Below are 21,433 nucleotides of genomic sequence, written 5' to 3'. Positions count from 1 at the left end.
CAGGTCTAGAGCCCTATCCCAACCCATCTTATTCTGATCAGAAACCCTATCCCCTGACCATGCCCAGCGGTAAAGGTGTGAAGGGACCTAAAATGCCTATTACATGTGGCCCAAGAACTATAAACTAACACATGCAGGGTTTTCTCTGCAAAAGGCAGCATACAGTGGCTAGTACACCTCTAAGCAGAAACCCTGGAAACTCTGGGAGTGGCCTATCTGGAATTCTCACTGGATCTAAGGGCCAAGGTAACCGGGGAAATACCTGGGGTAAGCTCTCAGTGCATTCTATTATCTCAAAAGTCCCTCTCTCGCAAAATACCGTCTACCCTTGTGCAATGAAAAGAAAGCCCTAAATGTTTCCCACATCATTCTCTGGGATGGAGGGAGCTGTGGTAGGCAGTTATTGAGGCCATCAGTACAAGGAAAGACCTTTGGGGATATGGTGCCTTGAGGTATGGGCAGAGACTTGTAAGGATATAAACAGAAGTTATTTCAAGTAGAAAAACAGAACTTGTCACCCTGGTTGCAGGATCTACCATCTTTACCCATAAAGTGGAGATGGTGATGATAATTTAGCACACTTTTATAAACTACGAAGCCCTTTTACTTGTAATATTTCTCAGCTACCTTGGAAGGTAGAATATCCTCATCTCCATTTTACAGATGAAGAAACAAAGGCTCACAAAAGTGTCACTCCACCCAAAGCTGGTTAAGTCGTAAAGCTACAGCTCAAGCCCAAATCTTGTGATCTGCTCAGCTCATCTCACCAAGATGTAAAAACACCACAGAGATGCCATGGTCTGGTACAAAAAGAAGCCTGGGGGCAATCTAGGTTCTAATCTTGGCCCTGGGTAACTGGAGAAAGTCACTCGATCTCCGGTGCCCCCATACTCTAATCAGTAAAATGAAATTAATGAAATCTGTCTTTAAGCGTTCCTATTTGTTAATGAGCTATTATTAACATCCTTACTTAAAAGGCCTTCCAATCCCAAAGTGAGACTACCAACAACCAATTTGGCTGAGGCACAGTGGCAGGCGGGCACAATCCTATTCATAACCAAAGGAAAGAGAATCATCACGGCAATTCTGAACAGGTTCCAGGGACCCTTGGCCACTACGCGCCTCATAAATGCAAACTCCATAGGGGCAGTCCGGGCCAAGAGACCTGCCCCCACCCCTTCAAGGGCACGGAGACCCTTGCAGAGCTGTGAAAAGCTACCTCAGTAGTTGAGGGAGGCGACGTGCCCCCTCCTTTGTTAAAGCCACTGTGTGTTCTCCCTCCCTCCCGGCTGCCTCCCAGGCAGTTCAGCCATCTCTCAGGCAAGCATCAAGTACCTACAGAGACCTCTGCTGTCCCATTCAAGTCTCTGAGGGGCAAACTCTAGAGGGGGAAGGGCTGCTGCTGAGGAAAATGAGATGAGTTTCGCCCGCAAAGAGCTTACAATCTAGTTTTTTGGCGGGAGTTTCTAATCCCACGCAGCCCTTCCCACATACACAACTCCAAAAATTTCCCACACCACCGGAGGTCTTCTCCGCATCCCCTGAGCCCCCCACTCGCCCACCCCACCCAGGTCCGGAAAGAATTATTATCGTCCCCCACTGCACCCTACACGAGATATTCAGGAGACAAGTGAGGACCCCTCCCAAGGCTCCTGCCCTTTTAAAGAAGCACCTCTTCCAGAAAAATCTCGACCCTTCTGAGGAGAAAGGAGGGAAATAACATCGAGGAGGGGGCGAGCGCGCCAGCGACAGACTGACGCGGAGTCCGACCCTCACACAGAGAAAGCGAGCCCCTGAGAACGAGCGGGGCACAGAAGCGAGCACCCATTGGCCGCCTCACCTGCCCGTCAGGAGAAACCGGGGCGCCAAGGGACGCTCAGAGGGTGGAACTCCCCTCTGGCTCGACCAATTGGAGAGCGTGGTGGGGGCGGGGCTCGGTGGCTCAGCTTCCAGGGCCGGGGGGAAAACAAGATGGCGGCTGCGGGAGGGGGTCCTTGCTTTTCAGCTCCCCCCCTCGCTCGCCTTCTCCTTCCCCGCCGCCGCCTTGGCTCTAGGAAACAGCTTTCGCACCGCCCCCGCCCAGCTCGGGAAGCCCCTCGCTTCCCTCCCCCACCCTGCGCAGTCCCCGGTCCCCGTAGGCCCCTCTGCCCTCGGCCCCCGCTCCGTCTGGTCCCGCTGCCGCCCCCATTACCTCAGCCGCTGGCCCGGCCCCACCGTTCGGGGGCCCCTGGGCGCGGGCGGGCCGGCAGTCGAGCAGTCGGTTCGGCCGGGGGAGCGAAGCGCGGCCTCCTCCCGCGCTAGCCTCGGCGGCCACTGACGTGCCCCCTCCCGGCCCGCGCTGGGGCCCCAGCCCAGCCGCCGCCGCCGCTCCCGGGGGAGGAGGGGGAATGAAGCCGCCGTCGCCGCCGCTGCCGCCACGGAGCCCGGCCGAGGGGAGGGAGGGATCAGCCCCCAGGCAGGATCCGCCCCTCCGGCCTCCCCCACCCCCCCGCCACCTCCACCCCTTCCCTCGCTCCCTCCCTGGCTCCGCGGGCTCTCCCGCTGAACAGGAGCGAGAGCGCGAAAGAGGGGGGGAAACGGGGGGAAAAAATCCCCCCGCCCGTGCCCGGCGCGGCGGCAGCCGGGGCTGCGCGGAGAGGAGCGCGGAGCCGCTGCCGCCACAGGGCACTGTCCCCTGCTCGGCCTCACGGTGGCGGTGCGGACGCGGTAGGGGCGCGGAGCAAAGAAGGATCTGCCCCGGCTTACCCCGGCCCAGCTCGCCGCGGGGCAAGCCGGGCTAGAGAGCTGGAGGACGTTCAGGTCCTATTGGGAAAGACCGGGGTCCCTAACTCTTTAGAGTGATCAGCCGTCCCCTCCCCCAGCCCTGCGGGAGAGGCAGCCAAGGTTTAGGGCAACAAACCCCTCCCTGGGCTTGAGGGTCCCTCCAAAGGTTAAGCCAGGGCAGACATTGATGTCAAAACCGGTCTGCGTCTCGGGGTGCAGGTGCCTGTACTACTCCCAGAAAGTCGCGCCCCTCCCCCAACCCCCTTGCTGCAGTCGGGAGGACAAAGGTCTATCGATGTCCGTACCCTCCCCCAGGGAAGACAGCCGGGGAAGACCTGCCACTGTTGGGTACAGGTGAGCGCCTGCTTCCCCCAGAGACATCCTTCTTAAGAAACAGACCTGATGTTTCTCAGTGTCCCATCGTCTCCCTCCTGTGTTTAAAAAGAAAAAAACGTAAAAGTTTGACGGTCTGCTTAAGGACGTCTGGCACCTCGTTTGTAGACAAGGGAAACAGTCTCTCCTTAAGACTGATTTGGCTAGGAATCGGTTAACGCAAAAGCGGCTTTCTAATTGATATTTGACAAATGGCAGCTTCAGACTTTCAGATACAATCAGCTTGGCTTTTACTTTGGTAAATTTTAGAAAAGCGCTCCTTTGCCACCACCACCCACTTTGCCTATGAATTGGAACGTTTACCTCACATGACTGAAGTCTTAAGCACCAATATTTAACGATGTTCAGAAAGTATGTATGGACAGACTGCCTTAAAAGTGAAGATGAATGACATATTGAAAGCGTTTCCGCTGTCCGCGCTCCTAGTACAGCTTGGTAAGACTTTCACAATTTTTCTCTTGGTTCTGACAATCAAGAACATAGATTGTAGAGTCAGAGCAAGAAGGATAAAAGCTTAGGATTCAAGTCTTCCAAATGTTTAAACTGAACGAACTTTTGAGGTATAGATGTTTATGATCCTAAGGAATTTAAACATACTGTGTTTGGGGTTTGAAAGTTTGATAAAAGTAAGGAAGCTAATTTGTATTACAAAGATGTTTTCCTGATTATACCGTAGCACCTTTTGGCAAATTGATAGCAAAAATACTTCATTAACCAATTTTGTTTTAAAAAGGGAGTGAAAAAAAAAGAAAAGAAAAAGGTAGTGGCTTGTGGATCTAAGTAAGGGCAGGGCGGTGTTTGAAAACTGTGAAGATGAAATAGTATGAACTAACCGTCAAGTGTTTTAGGGCTAGGAGGAATAATCATTTGGAGGGAAGGTGTGGAAGAAAAGATGATTAATTGTGGAAGGGAAAGCCCCAGGGGCAATAGACTATTACAGTTGCTCTTAGTTAAGGGAAAAGGAAAAAGAAGACTAATGGAAAGAAGAACACTGAATTTCATTTCTTCTTTTAAAATGTGAAATAGAACCATTTCTACATATGACTAGTAACTTTTATTTCTTGATGGATGGTCTCAAAATTTATTTAGTACAATTCCCATTTGTGTGATTGGGAGCTATCTTTTTCCACTAAAATTGATGAATAAATACTTTGAAAAAATGTATTGGTTTCCACTTGTAACAGTAAGTAAAATAATGATTTAAAGGTGAATGAAAATGCATTGTTAACCTGATACATATGATTTCCAAGTTTTTCTATTCAGAACTTTAATAGAAGACCTTATTCAGCCTAAGTATTTTCTATTTTCAACTTCTACTTTCTTAGTGGCAACATTACAGTTGTCCTCACTTTTATTTTTGGCATTTGGAATTGGTTTCTGTTAGTGTAACTGCATGCATAACCAATTTACTATGATGTAATCTTAAATGTAAGGTGGGACAATTATATCATTAAAAACAAATTTCGAACATAGCTATCAAGAGTCCCAGAGGCACTAAATTTAATTCCCTTTAATCTTTTAGCTATTTTAGAGTTTAAATTACCAGCCCTTGGCCTTATCATTAAATTAAGTTCAACAAACAGAGGCATAGACTTTTGATTCCAAAAAGTAGTTTTTAAAAATCCTCTATTTCTAAGTGGAGACTGACTTAATTTGGAGTAGGAGACTGTTTTACCATTTAGACCCAGAAGAGGAAGCATGTATACAACTTTCCCTCTCGATTTTTTTTCCCAGCATCTCAGAATAACTTTGTCAGTGACTTACTATTATCATTGGTTTAGCAAAGGCAAGAAACCTCTGAAAGATCAGATGTAGTACCCACTGGATTAATAACATAAGTGTGATGAAAAGAAAATAGGCTTTGATTGATTGTTAAATTATTTTTAATAGACTATTCCTACCTTAGACCTTGGCTAAAAGAATTCTAAAACCATAAGTACAAAGAATATTGGAGTTTAGAATCACTGTGATATTTTCTTGCTAAAATGGAAATGCTTTTAAGAATATAGTTTTCATAGAAAAAGGAAAAAAATAGCTATGCTAACAGACTTTAAATTGAATACCACACCCTCTAAATTTAACTCATTCCTATAGCAGACACTTATTGAACAGCTACTGTGTCCAACCCTGTACAAGTTGCTTCGAAAATAATGACAAAATCTTAACCTAGAAAAGCACATTGAACATATTAAACATAGAATATGTTTTCCCTTGCCTTGAATAGCATTTATTCAAGAAGCAAGCAAAAAGAACTAGAAAACATACATAGGAGAAATTAGGTAAGGCAGTGAATAGTATAGAGCCACCCAAATGGAGGATAGGAGGTTTCTTTTAGCCTGGTTCTAAATAGTGATGGACGTGAATTGGTAAAAAGAGTGTAGAATGACATTATTAGGTTGATGACCTAGCAGCCCAGGCAAAGGGACAATATATAGGAAACAATAAGGAAATTATCATAGCTGGTCTGTATGGGAAGTCTGAATTGATATGAGATATGGCAAGGATACTCTTAGATAATAAAAATATCTGACACTTATGTGCAAGGTACTGTGCTTAGTGCTTTATTAAAATTTTTTGTCGCAAGCTCAAACTGGTTTAACTAATAAAGTAAAACCTACTGATTCTCGTAACCAGAAAGTCCAGGGCTGCATCTGGTTTTAGGTAAGATCAAGTCAAGAGATTCTAATTATGTCATCAGGACGTAGTCTCTTCAGCCAACCTGAACTAATAGATGTGGTGAGAAAGACATGATACTCTGATGAGGTCTGGTCATTTTTCACTACGAGAACCAAAGGACAAGGCAGGAGGTGATTCTCAAAAGATACAGTGGACAATATGCATGCTGTATCTCATTTATCAATTTATAACCCCCCATAAAATTATCATTATGGTCCCCGTTACACATAGGATAAAGTAGACAGGAACAGTATTACGTAAACCAGGAAGAATTTACTGTAGATAATTAGGCATTGTGAAAATAAAATGGCATTAACAGGAATGGTAGAAGAGATGGTGGGGAAAGAGGAGGAAAAGAGAGATCAGAAATCAGAAGACATCAACAGTTCAATGACTGATTGGCTGTAGGAACAAAGAAGATTGAGGGTGAATCTAAGCTCACATTTAGGAGGTTTTGACAATGCTGATAAATCACTGCAGATTAAGAGGTGGCAAAGAGTTACTCAGGGGCCCGTTGGGTCTGAGGCCCAGAGAATGGAGGAAATGATAAGTCAGCTCAAGTTCTCCAGAGTCTCTTTTAGTCATGGTAAAATACATATTCATTCAATAATTATTTGTAAGTTACAGAAGGTTCTATTTTATGCCTGTGAAGACCACAAAGGTGAAAAGTCTATGCTCTCACACTTGAAGTCACTTAAAATCTAATCGCAGAAGGAGTTCCTGTCATGGCTCAGCGGTTAACTAACCCAACTAGTATCCTTGAGGATGCAAGTTCAGTCCCTGGCCTTACTAAGGAGGATCCAGATTGCCGTGAGCTGTGGTGTAGATCACAGACGTGACTCAGATCCCGAGTTGCTGTGGCTGTGGTGTAGGCCAGCAACTACAGCTCTGATTCTGTCCCTAGCCTGGGAACCTCCATATGCCATACGTGCAGTCCTAAAAAGCCAAAAAAAAAAAAAGAACTCATCACAGTAGTAAAGCAAGTATGTTAGTAACTGGAACATACAGTAGCATATAAGCACCTCAAAAGAGATGCAAGGAAAGTGGTATGAGAATTTAGAGATGAGTGAGGAGAAGGCTTTATGAGGAAAATGTCATTTGAGGAGTTCCCATCATGGCTCAGCGGTAACGAACCTGACTAGTATCTGTAAGGACTCGGGTTCAATACCCGCCCTTGCTCAGTAGGTTAAGGATCCAGTGTTGCCATGAGCTGTGGTATAGGTCACAGATGGGGCTTAGATCCTGCGTTGCTGTGGCATAGGCTGGCAGATGCAGCTCCAATTGGACCCCCAGCCTGGGAACTTTCATGTGCCCTAAAAAAAAAAAAAAAAAAAAAAATTGCCATTTGAGCTCCACCTTAAAGCTTGGGTTGGGTGTCAGTTAGGAGGCTGGTAGAGGGAGTGTGGTACAGGCTAAGCAACAGCATGAGCAGAGAAAGGTGCGGCATCATAATGTTGATTCAGGGAACAGTGGTTTACTCTGTTTGATCAAAAATGAGAGATGTGATGGAGTTCCCTTCATGGCTCAGCAGTTAACAAACTCGAATAGGATCCATGAGGATGTGGGTTCGATCCCTGGCCTCACTCACTGGGTAAATAATCTGGTGTTGCTGTGAGCTGTGGTGTGGGTTGCAGACGTGGCTCAGATCCCATGTTGCTGTGGCTGTGGTGTCAACTTGCTGCTGTAGCTCTGATTGGACCCCTAGCCGGGAACTTCCATGTGCTGTGGGTGCAGCCCTAAAAAAGCAAAAAAAAAGAAAAAAAAAAAAAAAAGAGAGAAAAGACTGGGAACAAAGAGCATGAAGTCTGTTGGGTAGGGAATTAGATGTGAAGTTCCTTTTTTTTTTCTTTTTTTGCTTTTTAGGGCAGCACTCTTGGCACATGGAGGTTCCCAGGCTAGGGAACCTCCTACACCACAGGTCACGGCAACACCAGATCCCAGACCCACTGATGGAGGCCAGGAATCCAACCCGCATCCTCGTGGATACTAGTCGGGTTGTTTCCACTGCCCCACCAAGGGAACTCCCCTGCCTCATGATTTTTAGCACAAGGAAATGGCTTTTATATAGTTCATGCTTTAAAAACCAGCCAGGCAAGAGAGTATGGTACAATATGGTTTAAATTATCTACCTAGTATGGCTCACATTATCCTCTGTGGACTTGAATTCTGGCTAGAACTTTCTACCATATACTCAGTGGAATGCTAAACCACAAACCTGAAAGTTAATAGAATATGGCAAGTGTAAATTGTTCAACCTGATTTAATATCCTTTCATTTCAACCTTTAATTAGCATTTCTGTTAAATCCTAAACTTTCAATCATGAGTGAAATCCGGACCCCATAAAACATGTTATTTCTATATTTCAGCAAAAGAACTGACAAGATAGCTCAGTAAACCAACTTGGTATAATTTTGCTGAAGAGAGAAAATGCACAAAAATATTAGCACCTACCAAACCTGAACCTGCATTTTAACAAAATCCCCCTGGGTATGATGGCTAATTTGTTTCTCAGCTTAACTGGGGTAAGGGATATCCAGGTAACTGGCAAAACATTGTTACTGGTTGCGTCTGCAAAGGTGTTTCCTGGAAGAGATTAGCATTTTAATCAGTGGGCTGAGTAAAGAAGATCACCCACACTAACGTGACTGGGCATCGTCCAAACTGTTGAGGACCTGAATAGGACAAAAACATAGAGAAAGGCTGAATGTGCTCTCTACTTTAGCCCAGACGTTATCTTCTGTCCTTGGACATTGGCGATCCTGGCTCCCAGGCCTTTGGACTTGGCTGAATTATACCAACAGCTTTCCTGGTTCTCCACCTTGCAGATGACACACCATGGGACTTCTTGGCCTCCTTAATTGCTTGAACCAATTCCTGTAATATATATTGGTTCTGTTTCTCTGGAGAGCAATGACTAATACAATGTGCATATTAAGAAGCAGTGGATTAGAGGATATTAGATAATTCTAGGATTAAAGGGTTTTAAGGTCCTTGCATTGTCTGGGAAAAGGGAAAACTCCAAGATTGAGCCTGTGATTGTCAAGAATACTTGTAATGTGTGATTCCATATATATGAAATTCTTGAAGATGTAAACTAATTTATAGTGACAGAAAGCAGATTGGTAGCTCCCTGGAGGCAGAGCAGGCAACTGATTCTAAAGGGGCACATGGGAATTTGAGGGAGTGATGGAAGCATTCTATATGTTGATTATGGTGGTAGAGAAAAATTTGTCAAAAGGCATCAAACTACTGGATAGCTGTGATTGATTTTACATAAATTTTGTCACAATTTGATTGAAAAAGAATACCTGTGGAATTCCTGTTGTGGCTCAGCACACAACGTTGTCTCTCTGAGTATTCAGGTTTGATCCCTGGCCTGGTTCAGGGGGTTAAGAATTCAGCGTTGTTGAAGATGTGTTGCAGCGTAGGTTGAAGATGTGGCTCAGATCTGGTGTTGCTGTGGCTGTGGTACTGCAGTTGTAGCCCCACCTTGACCTTTGCCCAGGAACTTCCATGTGCTGCGGGTGCAGCTGTAAAAAGGGGGAAAAAAAGAATACCTGTTGTAATTTTAAACTAATCATTAAAAGAATGAGAAAAAGAGGATATAACTCAAAATGGTAGAGAGGAAAAAAAGGAGTAATATTCAGCCAATCAAAAAGAAGACAAAGAATGAAAAAGGAAAACAGCAAAGGTAGAACAAATAAGCAGTAAGATGATGGCAGATTTAAACTCAATCCAGGAGTTCCCATCATGGTGCAGCGGAGACAAATCCAGCCAGGAACCTTGAGGTTTCAGGTTTGATCTCTGGCCTCGCTCAGTGAGTTAAGAATCCAGAGTTGCCCTGAAGGGTGGTGTAGGTCGCAGATGTGGCTCGGATCTGGCGTTGCTGTGGTGTAGGCCGGCGGCTGTAGCTCCAATTAGACCCCTAGCCTGTGAACCTCCATATGCCGTGAGTGCGGCCCTAAAAAGACAAAAGACAAAAAATAAAATAAAAAACTCAATCTACATTCTACACCATAGAATGAATAATCTATAGTGAGAAGAATATTTTGGGGAAAGTTTAATGATAAATGTTTAAAATGCGTGGATTGATCACATGCATTAATCCCCCAAACTTCACTTAATATGTTAGTAAAAGATTAAAAAAATAAAATAAAATCCACAAGAACAAAGAGAATGGAGGAAAGAAACAGCAGATGAGAAGAGTCAATAAAATTTTGGAGAATGGAAGTGGACAAATGAACAAATCAGAGAAAGCTAAAACATAAGTCTGCAAAAAGAGCTGGTAAAAATCAGCTGATTCACATTAGACCACTAGAAAGGCTTAAAATTAGAGACTGCAGGTACTTCTGAAGAAATGTGTGTGCTTGGGCGGTGGGTATTGTGAGGGGTTGGCAGTGGCTAAGAAAGTAGGCCAGAAAGAAGGATTGGCTGAAAAACCTGTTAAAAGATGCCACCAGATCTCCCTGCTACCCCTTGGAGATTTGCCGTCTCAAGAAATTGAACCGAAGAGATCAGGACTTGGGGATTCCAGGCACCACTGAGGACGGGGACAAAGTGCTCTTCTGAAAATGGCAATTAAAATACTGAATGATAAGACACCCCCCCACCACCTCATTTCCCTTCTCAGGGCATAAAGAGGAAAGGGGAAGCTTGTCCAAATTGCTGGAATCTGGTGGTCCAGAAGGAGGCTGAAGGAAAAAAAAAAAAAAATCCCGTGAAAATATTTTTAACCAGTTTATCCTTTCGGTGGGGAATCGAAAAAAAAAAGTTTTCATGAGATCAAAATCCTCAATGGTCTAGCCTCTTCCCCCACCTCACACTTCAGAACACCAGGAGCCATGTTCATTTTAGAATCTTGCTGATTGTTGTCCAAGAAACAGTAGTATTGGCACACTCCCACCAGGTGGTTGGAAATGCAGACTCTCAGGCCCCACTGCCAAACCAAAACCTGCCTCGTAATAAGATTCCCCCAGGTGATTCATATGCATATTAAAGTTTGAGAAGCAGTGGATTAGAGGATATTAGAGAATTCCAGGATTCCTCTCAGAAAGTAAAGACCTATTTATGAATATTAATGGAGGAAGACCTCCAATAAAAAAAAAAATCCAACTTGTCACCTTTTGCCTTATACTGAAGCCCACCAGATGCCAAAGTACTCCCTCACCTTCCCCTGACACATACAATTTTAAGCAGCTTTTTATTATCTCACTCAAAATTGAGTAGTCAGAAATCAGCAGATATGTGAGCCCCCATGTTATATATATTAAACCAATGTCATAGCCCACAACAAAGCAACAGAGGGAAATGGTTAATGAAGAGAACCAAATAAGTCTTAAAAAACAAAAATCTCTGCCTCAAAGAGTAGCATCCATGAAAAGGGAGGGAGGGAAGGTGGGAGAAGGAAAAGATGCAGTCAGAAAACAAAAACAGAAGTTCCTGTCATGGCTCAGTGGTTAACGAACTAGACTAGTATCCATGAGGACATAAGTTCTATCCTGGCTCTGCTCAGTGGGTTAAAGACCTGGTGTTGCCATGAGCTGTGGTGTAAGTCACAGACACAGATCCCGAGTTGCTGTGGCTGTGGTGCAGGTTGGCAGCTACAGCTCCAATTCAACCCCTACCCTGGGAACTTCCATATGCTGCGGGTGTGGCCCTAAGAAGACAAAAGACAAGAAAAGAAAGAAAACAAAGTCTTGAAAATTTAAAATATGAAAGATTTCTAAAGATACAGTGGAATATTTGGAAGGTGAAGTTGAAGTCTCCAAGAGAGTAGGGGGGAAATAGGAAAAGAGAATTTGGGAATGAATTCAGGACACCAGACATCCTATTTCTAGCAATTCTAGAAAGAGAAATTTTCACAGAAATGAAGGTCTTGAATTTCCCCCAGTGCCCTGGTACAATGAATGCAAAAAGATATCTAAACCAAGAAGACTTGTGATAGGTGTTTCCATTGTGGCACAGAGGAAACAAATCCGACTAGTAACCATGAAGTTGCAGGTTAAGGATCCCGAGTTGCTATGGCTGTGGTGTAGGCCGGCAGCTGCAGCTCCAATTGGACCCTTAGCCTGGGAACCGCCATATGCCGTGGGTGCGGCTCTAAAAAAAAAAGAAAACAAAAGAAAAAAAAACCTTCCAGAGGGAAAAAGCAAGTTCACACAGAAAAGATCAGGAATCAGAATACCAAGTTAGAAGACATCAGACTAGTTCCTTCAAATGCTAAGAGAACAGTTTCCCATGTATAAGTCTATGCCTAGCCAAAATATTAAATATGGGAATAGTATAAAGATATTTTCAGCCATGCAAGGCTACATTTATTCTTTCTCAAGAAGCAACTGGATAACATCTTCCACAAAAACTATGGAGGAAAAATGAAATTTAAAAAGTCGTGGTGGAGATCCTGCTGTGGCCCAACGGGATCTGTGGCATCTTGGGAGCCCTGGGATGTGGGTTCAATACCCTTCAGCACAGTGGATTAAAGATCCAGCATTGCCACAGTTGTGGCCTGGGAGGCAACTGCTGCCCGGATCTGATCCCTGGCTGGGGAACTCCATATGCCATGGGGCAGCCCAAAAAGAAAATCCGTTTCATGGATTCATGGGATCCATGAAATGGGACCCTATACAAGAAAGATGCATAATGCTTCCTCAATTATGGTGAAGGAAAATCTCAGGAGTTGTTGTATGGCAGGCCTAGGGTGCAACCATTGATGTTGAAAGACTCCAAGAAGAATTGGCATGCCTAATTTGCTAGGTACATTTCACTGTATGAAAGGAGGTTTTCAGTACTGATGGAGAGTTTAAAGATGGATTTAATAATATGTACATAGACAATGAAAGTTTTAAAACAGGCAATTATTAATGCCAGGAAAGACAACTCATGAGAAGAAAGAAATATAATTTCTGTTGAGCTTATGTGACTCATCTGCAAACATCTGTATAATCATAGTAATGAAAAACAGAATAGAGATTTAACTAAAAATAATGATAAAACAATTTCGGGAATACGAGATGAGTGGTAGGAGATACAAGAATTAAATCCTCATTGTCTATAGTTGAAAGTTAATAATGTACAAAATTGAAAAGAATCTAGAACTAACAGTAAATGTGTGTTATTTAGAAAAGAAAGATAAAAACTAGAAGAAACTACTAAAGAGTTTGAAACAGTTGTTTGTGGATTGGGAGTACAGGAATTAGGGTGAAACAGGGATCTCTAGTTTTATTTTTAAACCTCATAGTTTTATTTGACTTTTTAAAACTATGTAGTTTCATAAAAGTTAATATGAAATTGGAGTTCCTGTCGTGGCTCAGTGGTTAACGAATCTGACTAGGAACCATGAGGTTACAGGTTCGATCCCTGCCGTTGCTCAGTGGGTTAAGGATCTGGCGTTGCTGTGAGCTGTGGTGTAGGTCGCAGATGCGGCTTGGATCCTGAGTTGCTGTGGCTCTGGTGTAGGCAGGTGGCTACAGCTCTGATTAGACCCCTAGCCTGGGAACCTCCATATGCTGCGGGAGCGGCCCTAGAAAAGGCAAAAGGACACGTACATGCACACACACAAAGTTAATATGAAATGTATTTAAAGTTAAATGAGATTATTTCAGAATTGAATGTATTGAAAAGTAGCTATAATAAATTAGCATTCCAATTCAGTATGGCAGAAAGAATGTGCACTATGCAGGAAACAGTTAACATAGCAGGCCTGACTGCTGTCGTTTGAAATGCCTGCTTCCAAGGCTGGCATCTGGGAACTTCCTGGATTTCAGGAAGGTTCTCACCACCCTCACTGATAAGAGGGGTTTGCTGTGCCTAAACTATTTGTGCAAACGGTATGGCTTATGCTAGACATCTGCTTTCCTTCTGGAAGTCTGGAATTTGAGTACATGCCACCAGGCTCAGGGTGCCTTTGTATCCAGTCCCCAGTAAAAACTCTGGACAGTCTCTAATGAGCTTCCTGGTAAACAACATTTGACTTAGTTGTTACACTCATTGTTGAGGGAATTAAGTGCATCCCCTGTGAGAGAGGTCATGAAGCTTGGTCCTGGTTTCCTCAAGACTACACCCCATGTGCCTTTTCTCTTTGCTGATTTTACTGGGTTTGCTGTATCCTTGCTCTGTATCTTTTCTCTCTGGTAAATCATAACCATACATACAGTGGCATCCTGATTCCTCCTATGGAATTATTGAATTTGGGGGTGGTCCTGAGGACCCCGACACACATTTTACTCCCAAATACCCACTAAAATAATAGTGTAATTACAGGATATGTGCTTGCAAGCACTAAAATCCAATTCTAGATGTCTCAGGAAAAAACAGAATTTATTAGAAGGGCTGAAGGGGGCTCACAGAATTGAAAGGAGACTGGAGGAGCAAGCTAGAAATCAAATATAATCAAGCCAGGTCATTTCCTGGCTATATTGCCTATATTGTAAATATTATCTTAATTTTTTTCCCATTAGTTACGGGTATTGGAAATAATAGTTTATTGTTGCCTATTCATCTTATGTTTAGCCATCCTGCTAAACTTTTTTATTGTTTCTAATGATTTGGTTGGTTCTTAAGGGTTTTCTCTATAGATAATTATATTACCTGTAGCTAATAGTTTTGATCTTCCTTTTTCAAACATTACACAGGACCTGCCTTCCTCCCTCCTCCTTCACTCCCTCCTTCCTTCCTTATCTCTCTTAATGACCTTCAGCACAGTGTTAGATTGAGGCAGTAGACATCCTTGTCTCATTACTCAGTTTTAAGGAAATGCTTCTGACATTTCCCTTCTAAGAATGATGTTTGCTTTAGGTGTTATGTTAGATACACTTTAACAGATTCAGAAATATCATTTCTATTCTCACTTTGCTAAAAGTTGTTTTATCATGATTAGTGTTGAATTTTATCAAATGCTTTTTCTGCACCTATTAAGATGGTAATTGGATTTCTCCTTTGCTGTTAATGTGAGGAATTGGTTCTCTAATATTAAACCATTCTTGTATCTCTGGAATTAGCCTGACTTTGTCATGATTTATTACCTCTTTTATACATCACTGATTTCGTTTGCTAATATTTTGATGTATTTGCATCTAGGTTCACAATTGAGATTGGCTGTAATTTGAGTGCTTTGGGAATTCAGTTGTATTAATCTCATAGAATGCATTGGAAATATTTCCTCTTTTTCAGTTTTCTGGAAGAGATTTATATGATTGAAATGAGCTGTTTCTTGGGAAGCTGGAATATTTTTCTAGGATTTTGTTCATTTAAGTTTTGTAAATTCAAAAGTGTTTTCTTTTGAATTTCTGCTTCATCAATAGTTATGTCCCCCTTTGCATTACGAACATCTTCTCTTCTTTCCTCTACCCCTACCCCTCTCCATTTTATTTACACCCCCCTTCCCCATAGCTAGCTTTTGGCCTTGGTAATTATTTCTAGTCTATTTTTTGATTATTTCTCTAATCATTTTAATCTGCTTCCTTCCACTTTATTGTGTTACGTGTCTAACTTAGGTTGGGTGCCTAGTTTTTTAATTTTTCAGACTTTCTTCACTTCTAATATAAGCATTCAAGACTGTAAGTTCACCTCGAATTACCACTATTGTTTATTTGTTATTCAAGTCTTGGTTCATAGTATTTTTTTTTTTTTTTTAAATGGCTGTACCCATGGCCCATGGAAGTTCCTGGACTGGGGGTTGAATCAGCTGTGGCAATGCTGATCCTTTAACCCATTGTGCCAGGCCAGGGGTGAAACCAGTGCCTCAGCAGCCATTTAAGCCACTGCAATCAAGTTCTTAACTCACTGTGCCATGAGGAAACTCCCATTGTATCTTTATTATTGCTCAATTCTAAATATTTTTACACTTCTATTAGGATTTCATCTTGCATCCCAGTGTTGTTTTTGAAGTATGTGTGTGTTAAATTTTTAATTTTGAGATAATTATAGATTCATAAGCAGTTATAAGAAATAATACAGAGATTCCATGTATAATAATTTACCCAGTTTCCTCCAGCAGTAACATCTTGCAAAACTGTAGAAAATATCACAACCAGGATATTGACATAGATGAGAATTCAGCTGTTAATCTTTGTGAGGATCCCTTATATGTGATGAGTCATAGCTCTCTTGCTACTTTCAAGATTTTTCTCTTTGTCTTTTGACAGTTTGATTGTGATGTGTCTAGATATGAATCTGTTTGATTTTATCTTATTTAGAGTGTGTGGAACTTCTTAAATGTGTAGATTCATGATTTTCAGTCAATTTGGGACTTTTAGGGCCAGACTTTTTTTTTTGGTTCCTTCCTTTCTTTTTCTGGGACCTCAGTGATGCACATGTTGGTACATTTCATGGTGTTTCACAAGTGTCTGAGGTTCTGTTCATTTTTTATCATTCTTTTTTCTCTATATTCCTCAGACTAGAAAATCTTGAACTGTCTTCAGGTTTTCTGATTATTCTTTCTGCCAGCTTGAATCTGTAGTTGTGCCCCTCTAGTAAAAATTTCATTTCAGTTATTGCACTAAAGCTCTTTTTCTTTCTTTTTTTTTAAACTTTCTTTTTGTCCACCCTTATGGTCAGGGATTGAACCTGTGCCACAGCAATAACCAGAGCCACAGCAGTTACATGCCAGATCCTTAACCCACTGAACCACTGGGGGATTCCCATATTTTCCCATTTCTTTGCGTGTCTCATAAGTTTTTTGAAAATTAGACTTTTTTTTTTTTTTTTTTTTTTTTTTTTTTGCCTTTTAGGGCTGCACCCACAGCATGTGGAGGTTCCCAGGCTAGGGGATCTAATCGGAGCTGCAGCTGCTGGCCTGTACCACAGCCATGGCAACGCTGGATCTGAGCCACATCTGCGACCTACACCACAGCTCACAGCAACACTGGATCCTTAACCCACAGAGCAAGGCCAGCGATCAAACCTGCAACCTCATGGTTCCTAGTCAGATTCGTTTCTGTGGAGCCAGGAGGAGGATTCCAGTAAAATAGACATTTTAAACAATGTAATGTAGCAACTCTAGAAATCACCTTCCCCTTACTTCCCAGGGTTTATTGTTGTTGCTGTTTGCTGTTGCTACTGCTGTGTTGCAGTTTGTTTAGTGACTTTACTGAACTAATTCTGTAAATCTGTATTCATCACGATGCATGGTCACTATAGTCTCAGCTTGGTTGGTTCAGCAATCCCAGGTTCTGAATGGACAAACTGTTTCCTTACATGCCTTGAGTTAATGTCTCCTGGCTTTTACCAAGGATGGTGTGCATCTGTGTGTGTGTGTCTGTGTGTAGTGTATCTTCCAGACTCTAGCACACTGGACAACTTTGCTTTAGTCTTTACTTCCTGCTTGTACAGTGTCTCAAGGTCTCCCAGCAGTGAGAGAGTTAGGGACTTCTCACACTTGTCCTGGGCATGCACATAGCCCTGCACATACATGTGGCTTTCCAGATATCCAAAAATGTGTTAGAACATTTCAGAGACCCCTATAGATGTCTTATGGGCAGAGGATCTGAGTAAACATTTTTCCAAAGATACAAATAGCCAACAGGTACATGAAAAGATGCTCAGGATCACTATCATCAGAGAAATCAAAACAATGAGGTATCATTTCATATCTGTCAAGAATGGTTATTATTAAAAAGACAAGAAATAGCAAATGTTGGTGGGAATGTGGAGAAAAGGGAGCCCTCCTGAGCTGTTGGTGGGAGTGTAAATTGGTGTGCCCACTGTGGAAAACAGTATGGAGATTCCTCAAAAAATTAAAAATAGAACTACCAAATGATCCAACAATTCCACCTCTGGGTATTTATCCAAAGAAAACAAAAACATTAACTTGAAAAGATATATGCACCTCTATGTTCATTGCAGCATTATTTGCAATAGCCGAGACATGGAAACAACCTGAGCGTCCATTGATGAATGAATGGAGAAAGAAGATGTGCTATATAAATCAACTATATATATGTGAATATTATTTGGCCATAAAAAAGAAGGAAATCCTGCCATTTGTGACAATGTGGATGAACCACAAGGGCCTTATACACAAAGCAAAATAAGTCAGACAGAGACAAATACTATATGGTATCAATTTTATGTGGACTTTCAAAACAACTCATAGATACACAGAGTAGAATGAAGGTTGCCAGAGGTGGGGGTTGGGGTGGGCAAGATGAGTTAAAGAAGTTACAAGGTACAAACTTCCAGTTTCAAAATAAGTTCTGGGAATGTAACGTGCAGCATGACTACTATGGCTAACAATACCAAATGTATATATGAAAGTGCTAAGAGTGAGGGGTCCTCAAAGTTCTCACCAGAAGAAAAAGAATGTTGGTAACCATGTATGGACTTTTTTTTTTTTTTTTTTTGTCTTTTTGCCTTTTCTAGGGCCGCTCCCGCAGCATATGGAGGTTCCCAGGCTAGGGGTCTAATCAGAGCTGTAGCCGCCGGCCTACACCACAGCCACAGCAACGCCAGATCGTTAACCCACTGAGCAAGGCCAGGGATCGAACCCACAACCTCGTGGTTCCTAGTTGAATTCGTTAACCACTGAGCCACAAGGGGAACTCCTGTATGGACTTGTTTGATGATCATTTTACAATATATACAGATAGAAAATCATGGTTTTGCATACCTGAAACTAAAATAATGCTATATGTAGATTATATCTTGATTAAGAATTTTTTTTCCTTGTGCTATAGGACTAAACTGATGGCACAAAGTTATCCATGAAATCAGATAGAAGGCACAAGAGTTCCTGTTGTGGCTCAGCAGGTTAAGAACCTGACATAGTGTCTGTGAAGATGCAGGTTCGATCCCTGGCCTTACTCAGTGGGTTAAGGATCTAGCGTTGCCGCAACCTGCAGCATAAGTCACAAATGTGACTTGGATCTGGTTGACCACTAGCCCAGGAACTTCCAAATGCTGCAGGTGCATCTCTAAAAAGAGAAAAAGAAGGCATAGGCAAGTAAGTACATGCACAGGTAAGTCCTCCTAAACCATACAAGAAACTTGGAACTCTTCTACTCCAACTACCTGACCATCTGGTTACATACTATAATTTTCTAGTATTTTGGACCTATTCTTTTGAATTTAATTTTTATGGCTAAGTAATAGATTCATCTGATTTAAAAGCCAGAAGTAAATGTTATAGAGCAATAAGTCTCCATCTTGCATTTGTCCCCTGTCTATTCAATTCTCTCCCGTAGGGAATCACTGGTCTTAGTTTATGTATCCTTCCAGAATTTTTTTATGCACAAGCAACTATTAACATAGATTTTTTGTTTATTTAGTTCTTCACCTCTCCTTTTTAATAAAAACGGGAACATGCTGCTTTAACTGCTCAGCATCTTATTCTTTTCACTTACAGAATCTTGGAGATCTTTCCATATTAGTGCATTGAAGTTATTTTTTTTTTTTAAATAGCTATCCAGGAGTTTCCACTGTGGCTCAGCGGTAATGAACCTGACTAGTATCCATGAGAACATGAGTTCAATCCCTGGCCTCGCTCAGTGGGTTAGGGATCCAGTGTTGCTGTGAGCTGTGGTGTAGGTCAAAGACGTGGCTCAGATCCTGCGCTGCTGTGGCTGTGGCATAGGTCGGTGTAGGTTGGCAACTACAGCTCTGATTGGACCCCTACCTAGCCTGGGAACCTCCATATGCTGTAAGTGCGGCCCTAAAAAGACAAAAAAAAAAAAAAAAAGCTACCCATATTTCATCATATGGATTCCTATAATTTAGTTACCAGTCCCATACAGGTGAAATTTGTGTTGTTTCAAGCCCTATCCTTGAAAGAAACTCTGTGAAGGATAACCTTATACATAATATAGTTTCGTCCACTTGGAAATATATCTATAGGATAAATCACCCAAACTGGGCTGTATACATTTGGAACTGTGATAGTTCTTCATAAGAATTGTACCAGTTTATACTCATGTAAGTCAGGTATGAGAGTGCCTGTTTTCCCGCAGTTTCATCCACAGAATGTGTTAGCAAACTTTTAGATTTTTGCCAATCCGATAGGTGAAAAAAATATTTTGATGTAGTTTTAACTTGAATTTCTATTATTATCACTTTGAGTATTCTTTCATATGTTTAAAGCCCTTTTCCTAGGAATTGACAAGAATATGAACAGATTAAATTGTATATGTATTTGCCCAAATTGATGGAACTGTGCACTTTAAATCTGCCCATTTCACTGTATGTAAATTACACTTCTAGCGTCATTTCTTAAATTTTTATTTCTCTATTTAATGACTTTGTAAAAAATAATTTGACTGTATATGTGTGGGTCTACTTCTTGACTCTATTCTTATAACATTGACCTATTTGTTCTTTTGCCCATGTCAAACTGTCTCGATTTTCTTAGCTTCATGATAAGCTTTGAAGGCATGGAGAATAATTCCTCCAAATTTACTTCCTTTTGCAAGGTTTTTTTGAGTATTCTTTGTCCTTTGCAGTTCCACATAAATTTTAGAATCAGCTTGTCAATTTCTTTTATTAAGGTTGCTTGAGAATTTGGGATTACATTGTCTCTATATCAACTTGGGGGGAATGGCTTAACCATACAAGTCTTACAACCCATTAATAGAGTATTTTTTCCATGTATGTTTGTCTTTAATTTCAGCAAGGTATGTTTTAGATTTCAGTGCAGGGGTTTGCACATTTTTATTAAATTACCATAAAGAGTTTTCTTTTACACAATCTTATAGACGATCTGTTGCTGGCTATTCTTGTTTGTTTTTCCATACCATTTGGGGATAGGAAGTTGGTTTTTTGTTTTTGTTTTTTTGTCTTTTCTAGGGTCGCACTGGTGACATATGCGGGTTCCCAGGCTACGGGTCTAATGGGAGCTGTAGCTGCCGCCAGCCTACACCACAGCCACGGCAACACAGGATCCGAGCTGAGTCTGCAACCTGCACCACAGCTCACGACAACGCCAGATCCTTAACCCACTGAGCAAGGCCAAGGGATCGAACCCACAACCTCATGGTTCCTAGTCGGGTTCGTTAACCACTGAGCCACGACGGGAACTCCCTGAAATTGGTTTAAAAAAGAAAAAAAAAGAGAGACTTTTTAAAAAGAAGTAATTTGATATTTTTAAAGGGAAAATGCAATCCTCTTTGATAGTAAGTCTTACTGTTCAAGAATAGGTCTTCTGGGAGTTCCTGTTGTGGCGCAGTGGTTAACGAATCCGACTAGGAACCATGAGGTTGCGGGTTTTTCAATGCCTTGAAATAGTTTTTTTTTTTTTCCCCTTGAAATAGTTTTAAAAGCATTTGAGAAAGAAGAATTGGACAAACCCATCTGTTTCTTAAAGGCTGGTAGAACTTCCTTGTGAAAACTGGGACTGATTTTTCTGATAAGGGTGTTTAAAAACTATCATGTTTTGATTTTCTTCTTATTTGGGAGTTTGTTTTGATAAATTATATAATTCCTCAAAAGTAGTGTATTTTATGTTGGTTTTCAGAATTGCTTGAATAGGGTTAAAATGGTTTTTATTTTTATTTATTTTTATTTTTTTGGCCATGCCTGCAGCATGTGGAAATTCCCAGGCTAGGCATTGAACCCATACCACAGTAGCAACCCAAGCTGCTGCAGTGACAACATCGAATCCTAACACACTGCCAC

The 21,433-nt window shown here is 41.9% G+C and overlaps 2 protein-coding genes across 2 annotated transcripts in view; one reads left to right on the top strand and one right to left on the bottom strand.

Annotated features, from left to right (window-relative positions):
• The window catches only part of BRPF3 (bromodomain and PHD finger containing 3), a 39,694-nt gene extending 37,271 nt beyond the window's left edge, over positions 1-2,423 (bottom strand). The window contains exon 1 of the mRNA XM_021098638.1: positions 2,192-2,423. The gene's annotated coding sequence lies outside the window, so the exon portion shown is untranslated. The remainder of the gene's footprint in view (positions 1-2,191) is intronic.
• On the top strand, positions 60-19,282 carry LOC110261741 (atherin-like). The gene is made up of 5 exons (XM_021100034.1): positions 60-69; positions 1,572-1,630; positions 1,781-2,077; positions 2,139-3,591; positions 18,505-19,282. The coding sequence occupies exons 1-4, from the start codon at positions 60-62 to the stop codon at positions 2,778-2,780; spliced, it is 1,008 nt and encodes a 335-aa protein (XP_020955693.1). The 3' UTR covers positions 2,781-3,591; positions 18,505-19,282.

This window comes from Sus scrofa, chromosome 7 (genome assembly GCF_000003025.6).
Source record: "Sus scrofa isolate TJ Tabasco breed Duroc chromosome 7, Sscrofa11.1, whole genome shotgun sequence".
Classification (NCBI taxonomy): domain Eukaryota; kingdom Metazoa; phylum Chordata; class Mammalia; order Artiodactyla; family Suidae; genus Sus; species Sus scrofa.
This window is presented reverse-complemented; position numbering and strand designations above follow the sequence as displayed.

What these genes read in the sequence shown, in the direction of transcription:
- LOC110261741 (XM_021100034.1), top strand. An exon ending in ACGAGATATTCAGGAGACAA is followed by an intron (nt 1,631 to 1,780) that starts GTGAGGACCCCT and finishes ACCCTCACACAG; the next exon opens with AGAAAGCGAGCCCCTGAGAA. An exon ending in ACAGCTTTCGCACCGCCCCC is followed by an intron (nt 2,078 to 2,138) that starts GCCCAGCTCGGG and finishes CGGTCCCCGTAG; the next exon opens with GCCCCTCTGCCCTCGGCCCC.